The sequence below is a fragment of the Primulina huaijiensis genome, chromosome 12 (assembly GCF_012295235.1).
Source record: "Primulina huaijiensis isolate GDHJ02 chromosome 12, ASM1229523v2, whole genome shotgun sequence".
Lineage (NCBI taxonomy): Eukaryota > Viridiplantae > Streptophyta > Magnoliopsida > Lamiales > Gesneriaceae > Primulina > Primulina huaijiensis.
Genome location: NC_133317.1, coordinates 3,365,954 through 3,382,945, shown reverse-complemented (window position 1 = coordinate 3,382,945; position 16,992 = coordinate 3,365,954). Strand labels below are relative to the sequence as shown.

The 16,992-nt window shown below is 37.5% G+C and overlaps 2 protein-coding genes and 1 pseudogene across 4 annotated transcripts; 1 reads left to right on the top strand and 2 right to left on the bottom strand.

The window, feature by feature from the left end:
- Positions 1 to 1,281: 1,281 nt before the first annotated feature.
- On the bottom strand, positions 1,282 to 2,132 carry LOC140990544 (uncharacterized; annotated as a pseudogene).
- A 279-nt stretch (positions 2,133 to 2,411) lies between these two features.
- LOC140989551 (ASI1-immunoprecipitated protein 2-like) lies at positions 2,412 to 12,366 on the top strand. 3 transcript variants are annotated; one of them, XM_073458788.1, is made up of 12 exons: positions 2,412 to 3,050; positions 3,411 to 3,476; positions 5,996 to 6,757; positions 7,408 to 7,493; positions 7,585 to 8,054; positions 8,210 to 8,680; positions 8,774 to 9,452; positions 9,564 to 9,794; positions 9,879 to 10,003; positions 10,418 to 10,791; positions 11,079 to 11,534; positions 11,616 to 12,366. In XM_073458788.1, the coding sequence occupies exons 1-12, from the start codon at positions 2,982 to 2,984 to the stop codon at positions 12,003 to 12,005; spliced, it is 4,179 nt and encodes a 1,392-aa protein (XP_073314889.1). In that variant the 5' UTR covers positions 2,412 to 2,981; the 3' UTR covers positions 12,006 to 12,366. The 3 variants fall into 3 exon arrangements, with proteins under 3 accessions (XP_073314889.1, XP_073314890.1, XP_073314891.1); XM_073458789.1 differs by having other exon boundaries at positions 2,412 to 3,063; XM_073458790.1 differs by lacking the exon at positions 2,412 to 3,050 and adding an exon at positions 3,726 to 3,800 and having other exon boundaries at positions 3,459 to 3,476.
- Positions 12,367 to 12,963: 597 nt separating this feature from the next.
- Positions 12,964 to 15,250, bottom strand: LOC140989552 (phenylacetaldehyde reductase). Its single transcript, XM_073458792.1, has 4 exons — positions 14,938 to 15,250; positions 14,511 to 14,668; positions 14,210 to 14,422; positions 12,964 to 13,727 (listed from the first exon to the last, which is right to left on the bottom strand). Exons 1-4 carry the CDS (start codon positions 15,080 to 15,082, stop codon positions 13,260 to 13,262), a joined length of 984 nt encoding a protein of 327 aa, XP_073314893.1. The 5' UTR covers positions 15,083 to 15,250; the 3' UTR covers positions 12,964 to 13,259.
- Positions 15,251 to 16,992: the final 1,742 nt, after the last annotated feature.

Genomic DNA, 16,992 nt, shown 5'->3' with positions numbered 1-16,992 from the left:
AACCCAACATTTTGAGTTTAATAAATTAAATTTCCAAATTTTATAAATTCAACTCTTTGAATTTATTCTCTCAAAATTTAATTATCATAAATTCAACTTCTTGAATTTACTATATAATATAAATTCAACTTCTTGAATTTATTCTCTCAACGGGAACAAACGATCCAGTACTTGTGTGACCATCAATGGTTCAGGGATACAGCTAGCCGTGGGTTCACAACTCTTTGTGATTCAGGACATAATCCTTTATTCGGGCTTACCCCAGTTACCCTCATTCTTTTCATCAAGAATGTCAGAACTCATTTCTGATTGCACACATCGGATCATGGTAAGAGCGTCTAGTAGCATCGCCCCATGATCCCCTAGGTATCGCTGATAGTGCCTGCAAGAACCAGTCGATTATGATTAACGTACATTACAGTCACTTCATCTCATATATCCCGATCGAATCTGCAACCATTGGTTTATCGAGGGTTGCATATTAATTCGATAACTATGTGATAACTATAAACAGTGGCATCGCATGTACCGTTCGAGAACTCCTTCTATAACGTACATCTCATACTCTGGCCAGAGATTCCATGCACTATAATTTCATCAGATCACATAGGATATCCACACCCGCGGGTGAGCGGTGAATCCCCGACTACAATGCACTGGCTCCTATATGTTTCGCAATTGTACCCAACCTCCACTTGATGACTCTCCTGGAGCCGGTAAACGAGTCAAAGCACAACCCTAGCATATAGAGCCTCAGTGTTGTCCCGGGTTGTAAGGAGTAATGGTGCACAATCATAACCACGGACTCATCCTCTCGATGAATGATAACCACTTGGAAAGTCCGAGGGAGGGTTGTTCGGTATAATCATCATATGACTACCCATCTGCATGTTTGGACATCTCTATGCCCGTACCAAGAAACGCAGTACACAACATCACAGATGCTAGTCTCGAGCACAAGCGACCTTTATCCATGTTTCAGGCGGCTGAATCGACTAGGAACGAATTTAGATCATACAGTGTTTACAAACGAGTTTCAACATCGAATTACGATTCATTTGTATTAAAGTATAATCAAGGTCTTTATCTATGTTTGATAACATGAGTATGCGGATAAAGAAATAACAAACCATAAAATAATGAATTATATTAAAATAAAGATTGTTAATTACAACTGAGTCAATAAAATCTCTAGCCAACAGTTGGCTTGCAGTACATCTACTGTAACAGAAACATATCCATCATATAATGACTTAAAACACAAAACATAAACAGAAACACATTAATATTCACACCAAATAGGTTTTCCGCATCCAAAATCAACCTCGTAGAATCCGAACTTGCTCCAATCACTAAATCACAACACATGTACTTCACCATCATTTATTCTCTACACAACCTTAAGTTTTGGATCAACAATCACATTGGAAAAAAAAAAGGTAGAAGACAGCAACAAGCATCGATCGATGGGCTCTAAACACGTCCATCCCACAAGCATTCAGAGTTAGCTTTACCGGCCCTCAGAAGTCGTTCGATCTCTTCTGGAGGCATTAGCACGTTTCCAACGGTCCAGCCTGTTCATGCCTAAGCAAGGGCCATACGCCATGTTCATGTCAAATTGCCTAAGAACATCCTCTTTGTCATCATATTCGTCTGCGTCATATCATGCTTATGTTACAGTAGTCATCAAGCAATTTGATTGAGAGGTTTGGTAATAATAGAACAACAATAATTAAATGAAAAGAGTGTCCAGATCACTTTAAAAAAGAGTTCATTCCGATCCAAAGTCAAAACAACGCTTAATTTTCTGCATTCTTGGTTGGATTTCAATAGAAAAGGAACAAGAGCGGAAGAGGTCAAACCCCGGAGATCGAAAGAGCCATGGGAAACAAGAGCACAGGGTTGTACTTGTACGACGTCGGATCCGCAGGAAGCAGAACCTTTGGAACTCGGAGTTTTCTTCGACGATGCTTGCTTTGTGATACCCGCTTTCTTCTTCTGTTGCCTAAAGAAACCCTTCATGTCGGAAGCCATTATTTCAGATTAGGCCTTTTTGATTTTGAAAATGAAACCTATAAACTAATTTCGGCCTATAAATAAGGTCGCCTTACATGTAGTCCTAGCACGCTGAATTAATTAATTAGTCGATAAATTACAATTTGTCCAGTTTGTACAGCATCTGATATCAAAGTTTCTAATCCCGGGCCGAGGTCTCAAATGACGGGCCCTCGACAAATGAGAGGACCGGAGTCTCATATACGAGCCTCTTATTTTAAAAAAATATATTAAATTATTAATAAAATAAGATACTTTAAAATTTGAGGGAAAGAAATAAAAAGAAAAAACCGGACCCCTGAAAAGTTAATAATAAACGAAAGAAAGGGCCGGAGTTTCAGATTACTTGTAAACTGACAAAAAAATAAAGTACCTAAACTTCAATCCTCACAGAAATTTCTGCAACTGTTAAATAAATTTTTCTGCACTTCCAATAGATTCGAGTGAGAAAGGATGAAATGAGTTTGTTATCTTTGAGCCGAAGAGATAATGGGTTTAGCTTAATAGGCGTGTGTATTTGGGCATAGTATGTATTTGTTGGGAATAAACGTGCAGAACGGCGAGAAGATGAGAGATTCTATAGCACAATTGCAATACGGCGAATAACTTATTATTTTTTTTCATAGTCAATCAATTATTTTCCCCGAATCTTCTTTCCGTGGGAACATCCGGCGTGATTTTCAGATCTTCCGTTCGTAAATATATTTATTACTTATTTTAGACCGAATAAATATATCCGTTCAATACCTCGTAATTGGAATTCGATTCCTTTTTTTTTTTTTTAAATATTTATTATATATCTTACTAGTTACTAGTAATTAATCCGGTGGAGATCGGCGGAGGTCGGGATTAACTGCCATCTCGATTGTGATTCGAAGACACTACTCTGGGAATTTGATGGTTGATCGATCGGCGGATGATTGCTCATGAGCAAGCGCAAGGCGCGAACTATCCTAGACGTCTGCGATTCCACTTCAAGTCTTTATGATCTCCAGGCATGTCAATTAGGTCTTTTACTTGACTGGGTTTTAAAGCTTCAAGTTTTAGAGTTTCGGTGATTTCTATTTGGATGAGGGGTGTTTAGCGTGTGTACAATTGCAGACTTTTTTATGTTGCCCTCGTTTGTTTGCCTTTTTGCTTTAGGGTGCTCTGAAATGTAAACGTGGCCAATTTGGGGATTACTGATATTTTTTCCACTTATCTGCTATCGTCTGTTGGTATATGAGAATTTGGATTCTTGGAAATGAAATTTTTTAGCTCGTGCTTCAGCTTATGCGTTTAGACTTTAGATTTAGTTGCCCTTATTTGTCCGGGATGATTCCGTTAGTTGACTGGAGTTTTTTTGCGCTTTTCAGATTCCATGCTTGAGAATAAACTGTAGGATGCAAGTTCCAGTTAACAAGGCAGGTCATATTAATACGGTAAGATAATTAACAGGTTAATTGGTCATGTTGTTTATTATATTATCATTTCCTATTACCCCTTTGTAGCTCACTCTTTTTATAGAAAGCCATAGAAATTGTTTAAGAAGCTCTTCCATACATCTTTTAGCTTGCAGGAAGATTTTTATTATTGCTGAAATTTTCACTGATTTAATCGTCTGTAGTTCATCTAAGGAAATAATTTTTTCTCTCATTCAATAAAGTTTATGCTGTTCTTACTTGTTGAAGGAGCCTTACTGCAAAACAACAATATTGCCAACATAGAGTGGTCCATGATAATTGTGGCCATCTGAGCTATAACATGTACGAGAACTCTGTTTGTGTTTTTCTCTCATACACCATTTTGTGTCATGCATTATGTGGAATGTGGCTAAAGACTAAAGTTTGTTGAATAATTTACTCTCTTTGGCAAATTACAATGCAAATCACTGTTATTTGGTTATGGTAAATTTAAATGGTACAAGTACAGTGAAGGCCGGAAAACAACGTAATGCATAATTTACGTGCTTTGATCATGAAGACATTCATGTGAGGGATGACAAATGGGCAGAGCATTTTATTAGTCTTCTTCTAGGCTAGATTATAATCAAAACCCGCTTTCATAGGTGAAATTTTGTTGGGAATTAATGTAGTGGAATATTATTGCATACTAAATCATTGTAAAGTTGTATCCATTCTTTGTTATCTTTATGATTCAAAACTGATGCTGCAATACCAACTTCTATTTCTAACACTCCTGTTAAGGTTTGAAAATGGGGCATATGAGTTCAAGTGTTCAAATTGGGTTAAAAAAAAAAGTTTTGGAGAAAATTTTGGGTCTGGTTTATCTAAAACTCTTATTATCCCTTGGTTTAGAATATGATCTCTTAGGTGAAATGATATCCTGAAAATATAATATGGTAGGAAATTATACCAATGAAATTTCGTAAAGTAATATAAATAATTCGTTGTAATCGTGCCGTATCTAATATAATTACTAAACAATATTTTTTATTTTGAACACTTCCCCTCAAATTAAGCATTGCAATATGGATGGAAATGCAGGTGCTTAAATTAAATTGGTGATAAAGACATGCATCGTGTTCCTTTAAGCAACAACAAACACCGATATCTTCAGAATTGTACCCATAATAGGATGGATTTAGAGAATACCTACAATGGGTAAAATCACGAGAGGTCAACTCGCTAACATTCAGGCAAAAGCAAAAGTTTTTCATACATGAAAGTGACTATGAACATATGATAATCTCTTTCATTGTAAGATTTTTTTTTATTGAATACGGCATTGTGACCACCCATGAGTTGTTATCAACTCATTTCTTGACCAGATATTGATCAGAAAATGTACAAGCATGTGTTGTTTCGATGAACCTTCGCCGCAAACATTATCTTGCATGACATTCAAATAAAAAAAAAAGAACCATGATACTATATCAACATTTAAGAGTTAAGAGAAAGTAACGGTAAGACTTACGTGGTTCGTCCATGAATGCCTACATCCATGTGTCAGTTTTTCAGTAGACAGTAAATTTTATTAATTTCTCTTTGTTTAAAATTTTATGATAACTCCTTTTATATCCGTTAAAAAAAAGTGATAGGGATCTTTCATACCCAACTAAATGAACCAAAGTTTGTCAGTAAGATTAAGATTGACAATTCAAATCTGATTCTAGAATACGATACGTGATTTTTAACAAGTTAATTGTCATTGTGATAGCTATTTTCCTGACACTTAATGGTATTCTTATCATTTTGCCTCTTGTCTGAATCGAATAATTGTAAAACAAGAGAAGGGTAATCAAATAATCGGTGCTTAACCATTCCCGTTATGTAGGATATCGGAATGAATTTTGGTTGTCTTAGAGTTTGTAGTCTCACAATGTTTTTGATATTGAGTGATGAATCGTGAGTGCTTTCACAATCAACTCAGATTAGACAAACTCGATTATTATATAGCGAAAACGTCAGAAAAAGTCGTCGATGAATATTGACAAAATCATATCATCTCCGATTTTGTTTTAATGCGTATGATGATGCATAAGTTCCCTTTAATTTTGGGATACTGTGCTATTGATGAATGGTCATTTTCTATTACAAAATAGAAAACTAATAGATATCATTTTGCCCAATTCCTCAATATCTTATTGTTGGTGTGCCTTTTCTGTTGCGTGCACATTGAGCATTGTCGAAGTTTGATTAAATGAAATGATTTGTTTTTATCTGTTCTTTTACTGCATCTTCTAGTTGTGGGTTGTGTGATCTTAACTGTCTAAATCACCATGTCTCGTCATACATTTCTCTCTCTCTTTTTGATTGGTTGTCGTATCTTTCTCTTTCCCATACCCCATCCCCCATACTTCTCATTCTACATAGTACTTCATATTTTGAACTGTGCCCAAAAAAATAAAAGCTGCACCATTTCTTCATCTGATGACAGATTTATTGTGTTTCGCCAGTTAACAATATGGTATATTTAACATGTTTTTCTAATTGAATAGGTGATACCTCAAATTAAGAAGGCGTTCGGTTGTTGTTCTGATAGAAGTCAAGAGGTTGACTGTAGAATTAAGTCTGGAACATGCAATGTGTGCTCTGCCCCTTGCTCATCTTGCTATCATGACAATCAAATTCTTATGAAATCAGCCGTTGAATCCGCTGGAGAAACCTGTGCAGAAAATACAGTGGTTGACTGGGGCAAACAAAGTGAAATTGAGCAGCTCAGTGGAATGAGCATTATAGAAACCATGAACTCAAGTGCTGATTCCTCTGAAATTGCTGTCTGTAAAGCACTCTCGAGGACTTCTGATGCACCTGCGTTAGATGATGCTGTGGCGCTCTCGAAGTTTGCGGCACAGAAAGTTCCAGAAGGCAATGATAATTGTTTGTCACATGACACTAAAATTCGTGACACCACCAAAATGCTAAACTTCACTTCTGAGAATGGGCATAGGATGGATCCGCCCTGCTCTTCCCTGTCCATCGGTTGCCCCATTGTTCAGAGGGATGAACCGACCACCAACTCTCTGTTATGTAGCTCAAACTCAAGGGGCATAGATGTTGATAAGAGTTCTAATCCCAAGGTTGAATCATCGAAGAGCTCAAAGGAACACTTGAATCCGTCACTGGTTGGAACAGTGCTAACTGATGTTTCTCACGATCTACCTGCTACTGCACCTATGTCCTCTGAAAACATTGATGATATGAAAGCAGAAATCCATCCCATGGACGGGGCCGAGGACTCAGATATGGTGGAGCAGGATGTAAGAATGTATTCATCCTTTTTTAATATGATATTTATGCTATCCTGTTTGATATAATTTGACAAGCCTTAACAACATTCTTTTCTGTAGTGATTCTCATTTTAATCACTCTCGAATGGTTACAGATTTCTTATATTAATATTTTGAAGTGCGAAAACAAATTTGATATAAACCCTATTTTTTATGGCAGACTTCCCTTTAAGCATTGATAATTGATAATGCATGTAAGTGTCACCGAGTTCTTTTTGGATTCAAATATAGAGTATATGTTGAGGTTAAAATCTGTTACTCAAATTATCCTTTTTTTGGCGAATTCCATCATGAAAAGCAGAATTTCCAGATATTTCGTTATTTTATAGAAAACTTTAGTCATCTATTAAAACTCGATGTGTGACTTTCTTTGTGATTAATACTGCCTACAAGCGTTGCAACATCCTATCAGCATATTGTATTAGAATGTTGCCTAGACCTATGTTGATGATATTTTTAATATATAATAATTGAGCATGTGGAGAAATTCATCCCCAAAACTTGGAAGGTTTGATGTTGTTTATGAGAAAGCTTCTTCATGGTCTTTGAATTTCTCATTTATAATTTAATCGTTGATCAAATCAGATGTTGATTGAAGTTGCTCTTTTTTCTGGTAATAGGTTAAAGTTTGTGATATCTGTGGAGATGCAGGTCGAGAGGATTTACTTGCTATCTGTTGTAGGTGTAGTGATGGGGCAGAACACACGTAAGCCGTAAAAAAAAATTAGTATCTGTCTGTGCCATATTTTTTTACGTTGCTATTTTCAAATATCAATAACCTACTCATCCTATCTCAGGTATTGCATGCGGGAAATGCTGGCTAAAGTCCCTGAAATTGACTGGATGTGTGAAGAATGCAAGTCCAGCGAGAAGGTGAGGTATCGGAGACAAGAAAAGTTAGGAAAGATGGATGAAATTGAGAAAAATAATTCCAGTCAAGCAAGTAGCGAACGTATGAATAGTTATGATGTTGAGGGAAATAGAACGAGGGGTTGCCTAAATATTCCCACCAAAAGGCCCAGAGATGATGCTGATACCGAAGTTTCTTCTGTGGTGAAGAAGCCCGCTGTTGACTCGACATTTGGGACACCGAAGCTCTCTAGGTCAGACAAGGCGCCTGCTCTTTCTCGTGAGAATTCCTTAAAGAATCTAGATAAGGGAAAATTCCAGCCTTCACATGGGAGTCCAACTTCCGATGCTGTCACAGTTAACAATACACCAGAATTTGCAGGCCCTGATTCAGATCAACGATCACCGAATTTCCGAGGTTCTCTCATGTTTATTTGCTATGTATCATTGATCACTGGTATTCCTGGGGTTTCTCCCTTTAAAAGAAAGTTTTTCACACAGTGGATTTTTGTCTGACATGTGGATTTTTGCCTCAATGTCCCTGAATAATAAGAAATTCTTCCAATTCTGCAGGTACATTCTCAAAACCTAATTCATTTGCATTTCTAAATTCAAAACCGAAGGTCAAGCTTGTTGATCAAGTTCTTCAGCGGGAGAATCGTCTTAAGAATGGCACTATCAGATCAATAGGCAGATCAATTTCATTCAAATCTACAAATTCCATCTTTTCTGAATCGAAAACCAAGATGCTATCACCTAGACTGTCAAACATCCAGGATATTAAGAATACAAAACGGCGAAGCTTATTTGAACGACAGGGCTCTTTAAGATCAGAAGACAGGCCAATTAATTCGATGATGGCTACTTCAATGAGTTCCATCTCAAGAAAAGACAAAACATTAGTATCTAGGGCCGAATCTTGTTCACTTTCTGTATCTACCAATCACCATGAAACAAAGCCAGTACAATTTGGTAAACCGGTGGCATTATCAAGATCATCCAGTATTGCATCTCGACAGAGTGCAGATTTGGCTGGTTCTGTAGGTACAGTTTGATTCAAAGTTGTGGAATGGTACCTGATATACTTTTTAAATTTTTAATCATTTTTTTGCTGCTCCAAATACTCTATGTGGGCAGGTGATTTTAAGAAACCATCAACATATGGCCTCAATACTCCTAGAGTGTCATCTGCTAATGACATTAACAACTTTGATGAGAAATCCAATCACACTAGCCTCAATGAGGATTCTTCATCATGCTCAGGTGATTTTGAAACACCACACTTTAGTGCTATTGAATGCCGACCTGATGGATTTGCTCAGCCTGGAGAACTAACAAATTCTGGTGAATCATCGAGGGAAGATCCTGGAAGCGACTTCCGGATGTCATATGTAAAATCTTTCAGAAAAGAAAGCATTAACCTGAAGGCTGCTATTGAGGCTGCTGTGCGGAGAAAGCCAATAGGTTACAAAAAGCATAGATATGATGACACATCAGCATCGAGCAAGGGTTGTGATTTTTCTTCTAAAGATCATATATCAAGTTCAATTGGAAGGAGAATGGAGACTTCTGCTGCAGAGACAGCCGAGAGGCATACTGTATCCCAAATTTTGACTGCTGACTCTCATGGAACTCTTAACACTGTGGACAACTTCTCATCAGTGGCTGTGGAGGCTCTTTCTTCTGGAGGAGATGAAGTGCCAAGTGTTCCATTGGATGTACAGGCTTCCTCCAGAGACATGTACAGTAATGTTGAGGCACCTAGGCATTTCAATTTGAAATCCTTTGCGATCCCCGACCATGAATACATATGGCGGTATGCATATTTTCTGCAAACTCGTTTGATTTTATATTTGACTCTAGTTGTGATGCAGCTGAGTTCTTTGGTGCGGAAACTATTGTTTCTCACTTTTTCCTTTAAATGCAGAGGAAGCTTTGAGATTTATCAAAGTGGTAAAGTCTTCACTGTCTGGGATGGAATCCAAGCCCATATGTCTACATGTGCTTCACAAAAGGTTATAGAATCTTTAAATAAGTTTAAAAGCAGAATTGTCCTAAATGAAGTGCCTCGCATAAGCACCTGGCCAGTACAGTTTCAGGAACATGGGGTTGGGGAGGATAACATTGCCCTTTTCTTTTTTGCTAAAGATCTTGAGAGGTGACTTATCGAGTTTTTCCATTTCTTTTTATTTTTATCTCTATCCAGTTTCTTCTGTTTGAAGGTAGCCATCTTGTGCTACAGCTATGCCAAAAGCTACAAAGTTTGGCTGGAGAATATGATGAAGAATGACCTTGCTCTCAAAGGGAGTTTTGATGATGTTGAACTCCTGATATTTCCTTCCAATCAGCTTCCTGAAAATTCCCAGAGTAAGCCAAATTTAGACTATCTTTACTTGAGAAACTAGATCTCATTGATTCTTGAAGATTGTCTTTAGTAATGATCATTAAAGGGAACAATTTTCGTTATGAGGATTTTAATTTTATGAAACACCTATAATATAATAATAAAGGAAGTGTTTGCTATTTTGGTTGTGGCATGTTTAAGCTGTTTAGGAACCCCACTATTGAACACCTTTGTATGATTGCCTGAAAATGATCGTGCTTGCAAGAATCGGGTGCAGCGACATTGGTTGGACCTTGACCAACAAAATGAATTTTTCATATTCTGGTTTCAATGATCTGGAGCCGTAAAAAAGTTTGAGAAGTTCTAATTTCCATGCCTTTCTGTATTCCTTCACAGTGAGAGAAGATAGGATGCAATTTTCTTGATATTTCATGCAGGGTGGAATACATTATTCTTCCTTTGGGGTGTGTTCAGAGCAAAGAAAGGGAGTTGCTTGCGAAATATGCCCGACACCTTGAAGCAGTTTTCTGCGCCTCAAAATATTCCCCCATCTATAATGTCTGTGCCTGGGAACGGGTGCATACTTAGACCAGTCACTAAGGATTTGCTTGCAGGCGATGATATATCCTCTGAGCGAAAAGTCAATGCCTCAGAAAACCTTTGTGATGCAATGTTGACTAAAGCTGTAAATGGAGATTGTGGTCTCAAAGCATCTTCTTTGGATTGTTTTGATGGTAGACAAAATTCCAGCTTCTCCACTGCAGTAAGAGGTGCCAGACCGACATGTCAAAAACCAATGGATACTTGTCTGGTATTTTCCATTTTGTGCACATATGCATAAAAAATTTTATATCGCTGAATGATGAATGGGTCTGATCTTCCCATAGTTGTGTCGTTTGTCAAGTAACTGGCATTTTGGCCTTTTTGGATTGGCTAGTTTTGCTTGTTGCATTGCATGATAACCTTTTTCCCTTCAAAATTTGGGTCAGTTGCTTTGCTGATATCTTGTTTCTGGATGATCGATTGTCTAGTGCCATGTTTGTTCTGTTAGACATCACTATGGCATTCTGATATGTATTTCCATATTGTTGTCCATAGGAAGGAGGAGCCAGTTCCATCCATAGACCTTTCCAGTCTATTTTGAGTTCCATTATTCCCGAAAACAAGCCTGTGTTCATGCAATTGGATACTCTAGTTCATAGAGAACAGTCATCGCATCCTTCCTACGAGCCTTCAGATTGTAGCCCTGATATGCCTCCTGAGGGAGGCGTAGGTGAGACACCTACTGTCTTGAGCAGAATGACCTGCAATCAAGATCAAGTGAAGTTTAGAATGGTTGGTGAAGATCTGTCCACGTGTGTCGAAGTTCCCATGGAGGAAGACCGAGACACCAGAGGCCTAAACACAAACATCAACAGATTGCTTTTGAACCACGATGAATATCTGCATCCCAAGTGTACAAGCATGGAAACTCGAGCTCCTTATGCATGCACAAGCCAAGTTTTGCCTGAAAATGATGATAAACATGGCCTACCACTTAGAGCACTTGAAAAAGTAAGTATAGATGTATGAAAGTTCACTGATCTTTCTATGCATGTGATGGTTTCTTCTTGTATTGATGGCTTTGCGGCACAGATGAACCATGTGGTTTCGGAGAATCGAGACTATGAAGTGTGTGATGAGACTGTCATCCTCGGGCATTCCGAAAATGCTGAAAGGCGTTTCTTCCCCGTGGAATTACATCCTGTGAGGGGCATACAGCTGGTTGACAGATCGATGCTTCAGAAACCGAATCCATTGGAACAAAACCAGCATCATGATAGGGCACCGAACCTTGAGCTTGCTTTAGGGGCCGAAAGAAAATCTTTGACTTCGGACATCCGACCATCAATAATCAGGAATGTTGAAAGAAAAGTAGCCAAGGAATACATCCATGGTGAGAGATCAATCAAAGCAGATGAAGATGACGACGACGAATCGGCCTCTCTTTCCCTCTCTCTTTCGTTCCCCTTTCCCAAGGAGTAAAAAACCACAAAAATGCTCTAAAAACTGAGCAGCTTGTGTCTCAGAAAGATCATGTCACTACCTCATTGCTTCTCTTTCACGATTTTGGAGACTAGTAGTGCTGTACGTCAAAAGTGCATATCCGGGCTTGTATAGCTGTAAGTAGGTACGGTACGGTATATGTAGTGGGATCGTGTTTTATGATCTTTCAATCGGTTACCTGAAAAATAGTTGGTAAAGCCACATTCAAATTATAACTCTTTTAGATCACATCTTCTCCAGTACCTGTATAGTTGGCAAGTGCGAAGTCCCTGTGGCTGTCTGATTATTTGTAGATACAGTTTCAGGACTGTTTGTGCTATGAAAATGTTTGGCTCGTCATGCTGATAACTTCACGAATCATTCTTATGATTCTCCTGTAATTCATCATGGCGTGCCAAAGACGACATATCATAGCTTGGGGAAATAACTCTTTGGGAGTGGATCTCGGATTCAAGAACGAGTCCTCTTCTTGCGCCAGGAAAAAAAATTAAAAAATAAAAATTAAAGAATCAGAAGATGATGTTTGTATGAAGTTCAGTGGTATTAATTCCACAGATGGTCTCTGTTGATATAAATTATGTTTTTTTTTTCAATATAATCGTGCTGAATTGCCTTGTTGATATTTGAGACAAGAAAAAGGGAATGGATAGGACACCGGAAAGCAACCCATTGTTCTCAACAAAAATACAAGTGATATGGCATTGAAAAGCCCACTAATATAACTTGAAACTTTATTTTTTAACGTTATTCTAATTTTGATTTCTTCAATGGGAAAACTCAGAGAAGAAAGACGAAGTGCGGTAGATATTCATGCAATGAAATAATTTATAATTTCGAGTGTAGTTTTCTACAAAATTGCATGACGTATTGACTTTACAATTTGGAGCTCTAATGGATGAAAAAATCAAGGATTTGTAAAAGTACTAATGGTTTTTACTTAATTTTTGAAAATAGACTAATACTTATTGCTTTACATTGAACCGATGACATCACGGGGAAGAGTTGACATAAAAAATTAACATTCTACACTATTCAATTCAAACAGTCTGTACCCGGGGACGAGTGACGGACGACATTTCCATTTTGGAGTATTGGGTTGAAAGCAATGACAAACTACATTTGATTTTGTCTAAGCATTGCATCTGGTTATACAATGTTATCAATATCTAGGATTTGTATGTATACCAAGCATAATAATTTTACAACAATGAATCACGGGATCGTGTTATCTGATTATTGTTGCGAGTATACAGGTGCAGCAGCAGCATTATAGTTACCATCAAAACGTAGCATCAGCTTATTCAATTTGTGATTGCTTATCCTCTGCTGGTACACACTGCAGCTCTTCTTATCTTCTTCCAACCCTGAAGCATCATCATCAGAAGTTGGTGGTAAGAGCATTGTTGCAAGCTTAACGATGTCTTTACTCGAATTAATGATTCGGTTAAAGCAGAGGTATCTGCCGTAAGAACAAGGATCCTCGAAAACACAGATATGAGCGTCTACCAAGAACGGCAAGTCCACAGTCACAAACACACCATTTTTAAACATCTCCGCTGCCCCCAATAAGTAGGGATCTTTTATACTCAAATCAGGACGCATTAACAGGCCTCCATTTATAGACACCATGTTCACCCCTCTGTCCTTCGCCAATGCCCATGCTGTCTTCTCCGCTACCGTCTTCCATACTCCATGCCATAACTGTGTAAAACATACAATACAAGATTTTATAATCAGGTGTCTTAGTGATCAATCAACTCCGCTAGTATTACTTTACAGTACGTGGCCAGCAGGAGCAGTCGCCCCCTCTTCCCTGTTAACCCTTCCAATATGTATTTTGCCATGTGTTGAACATGGGATAAAAAAGTGTTTTTGCCTCCCCTAAGTTTTAAGAATCTTCTAATGTTAAGTTCCGGTCCCTGCTTGACAATTCTCACTTCATCACTTCTACCTTAGTTCAATATTCAGCTGTTGCTTTAGGTACTTTCATATTATTCGGAAGAACAGATTCTACAATTAAATTAAATGTTACTAAGAAAATATCTATAGAATTTAGGGGGCATTGTGTGGTGGATGAGGCTCTTTATGAACGATCCATGTAAATCGGATGTTATATAGCATTCTTTTTTCACTTCAAAATTCAGTTGCTAATACATACAAGATGGGATTTTGTTTTTGAGTACCTTAAATTTTTTACAAAAGTTGATGTCACTCCAATTTCTTTCGTCAACACGAACATCATCGTCCTCGATGCCGTTATTATTGTAGTGTTGGCTGTCCCTCCAGATGACAGCTGCCGCAGAGGAGGTAAAAACAACCTTGTCTATAGTGTGTGTCTGTGCACAAGCTTCCAGGACATTGTGTGCTGCTCTTACTTCCAATTCACCCATATATTCCTGTATTGTGTGTATACTCGACACCCTATGTTAATCAAGTGAATTCAATATTTGTGATCTCCAATTGGAAAAAGAAGTGTTCACGTACGTCATTAGTTGGGTGATCGGAGGGAGGCTCGAAGGAGTAAAACAAGGCACAACATCCCTTCAGCGCCTGCATAATGCTACCATAATCCAACGGATCTGAATGGAATACCCTCAACTTTTCACCATATTTACTCCATTGCCTCTCCTCATACCACTCATCTGAAATCAGTATCACATCATTCGTATAATTTACGACAACAAAAGTCAACAATTTATTAATGTAAGACTTCGTAATTGCCTGGACACAACCAAGAAATCGAAGAACCGGAAGGAAAAAAGAAAAAAAACGAAAACTGTACATAGGCGAACAAATTTCTACTCATACTCTACGATATTTATTCAAAAATCCACTTAATTAGAAGAAACTCGCAGATTCTAAACCAAATATCAACACACACACTTAACACCAAACACATGGAAGCACATACCCCCGTGGTTGTGCACCGCAGCGTGAACCGTATACCCTCTCTGCAACAGGCGGTGCACCAGGGCGGAGCCCAACTGCCCCGACGCGTCCATTACGCACACCGTCCCCATCGACGATTCATCCCAAAAAACAGCCGCAGGTGCCATTACCCCCCAGCTGCGTACACGTGTATGAAAAAACTCCGAAATGGGTATCCAATCTAATCTAATCTAAATCATGAAAAAAACAGGTAGAAAAGGGGAATTGGAGGATTTGAAAGAGTCGAGTAGATGCGCATATATATTTATAGGGAGGGGAAGCACCGGACTGGTAGTTGTGCGCGAGTTGGATGCTTTCTTGGCATTCAAAGAGTGCGGGGGAGTTAATAGTAGATAGTTGGGAAGCTGGTGGTTAGCTTCCCTAACCATCTATAATTATCCTTATTTTTATTATAATTAAATCTCTAATTTGACACTAACTTTTTTTTATTTGAATTCAACTATCTCACATACTATCTATATCTCGAGAAAAGTTCATATCATTTCATCATCATTCGCGAGTCGAGTCGAGTCGAGTCGAGTCAGCAAAATTTACGGAATACCCTTATCAAATATCTTAGGTGAAATAAAAACTTAAAAGAAATTTCATATATTATTCAAGTTCACGTAAATTCCAACTTCTAATTTGTTCATTAGGGACTTATATAAAGAGCCATAATTCGAAATAAATTAAAATATAGGCTAACACAGCAAAATCTAGATCAAACACAAAACGACGACCGACAGGCTGTGTGTTTTGTTTCTTCTAGAATTCAAGCAGACATTGTGTGGGTATAAAAAGCCCATGAGTTTCACAACCAAGCAACCAACCAACCAATCTAGTTTGAAAACTGTAGTAAAAGAAAAACGTAATTAAGAACAAGTTGCATCAAATGCATGTGCATGCATATATCGAACTTTTCGATTTGATTATTATTATTATTATTCATATAATGCCACAATCTTGAATCAACGCTGGAAATAAATAGTTGGAGAGAAGTAAAAAGTTGGTTGAAATAATAAAGAAATGACTACTTTTTGAAGGAGAAGTTTGGTGGGAAACATCCCCTCTGGTCTTAATTTGCCACATTTGTGGTTTTGAGTTAAGAAAAAGTCATAGCTTGACTTAATCCTCTCCATATACATATTCGACTAACTGATATCCAGTTTTCCATCGATATTGAATACCATTTTCTCTAAATGATATACAAGTTGAAATTCAAACAATCAGTCGTAGGAAATACATATATTGACATATAATATGCAAGAAAAGCTTTTCAGAGATGCCATTATCAGTACTTTACTTAATGGTGGGAGATAACATAATTGTGAGCAGGACTGATTGTAGGTATTAATTAAGAGTTCAGTTTGAGTCAATTTTTCAATTCCAACCGCAAAATAAATTAGCATCAACCCATCTAATCTATACTATAGATTAAGAAAGTCCCTTCGGGAGTGTTGTATTTATCATCAATTGAATTTAGGAATTATTTAGGTGAAATGGAAACTTATTTTTATTTTCAACGTTATTACTTGAATTTACTTAATTCCAACTTTCAGATTGTTTCGATTTAATTAATAACGATTTATTTGATCCTAAGTGTTGATACTGCATGGACCATATCTAATTTTTCTTGTTTGTCGAATGTATAACCTCCCTCACATGAAAGATCATATGTAGCTGCAATTGGATTCCTTCTTAAGACATTGTCTTGAGGGTAGCGTTGAACTATATGTGGGTTTCTTTTTACACTGAAAAATATTTTCTATTTTTACTCTATTTAATTCATAAAAAATAGTTAATTATATTATTTCCAATAACAAGTTAAAAAATGGTGCTAAATATAAAATTGAATTATATATTTGAGATAATAAAAAAAAAGTTTGTATAATTGACATAGAAGAGGGAGTAATTTAAAATATGGGGAATGATGGCTGCAGTAAATGCCCCCGAAAGAAGATGTATCACTTTGGACGTTTTATTTCATCCCACTCATGTGGACATTACCTCCATGATAGGATGGATGACCAAAATTTGC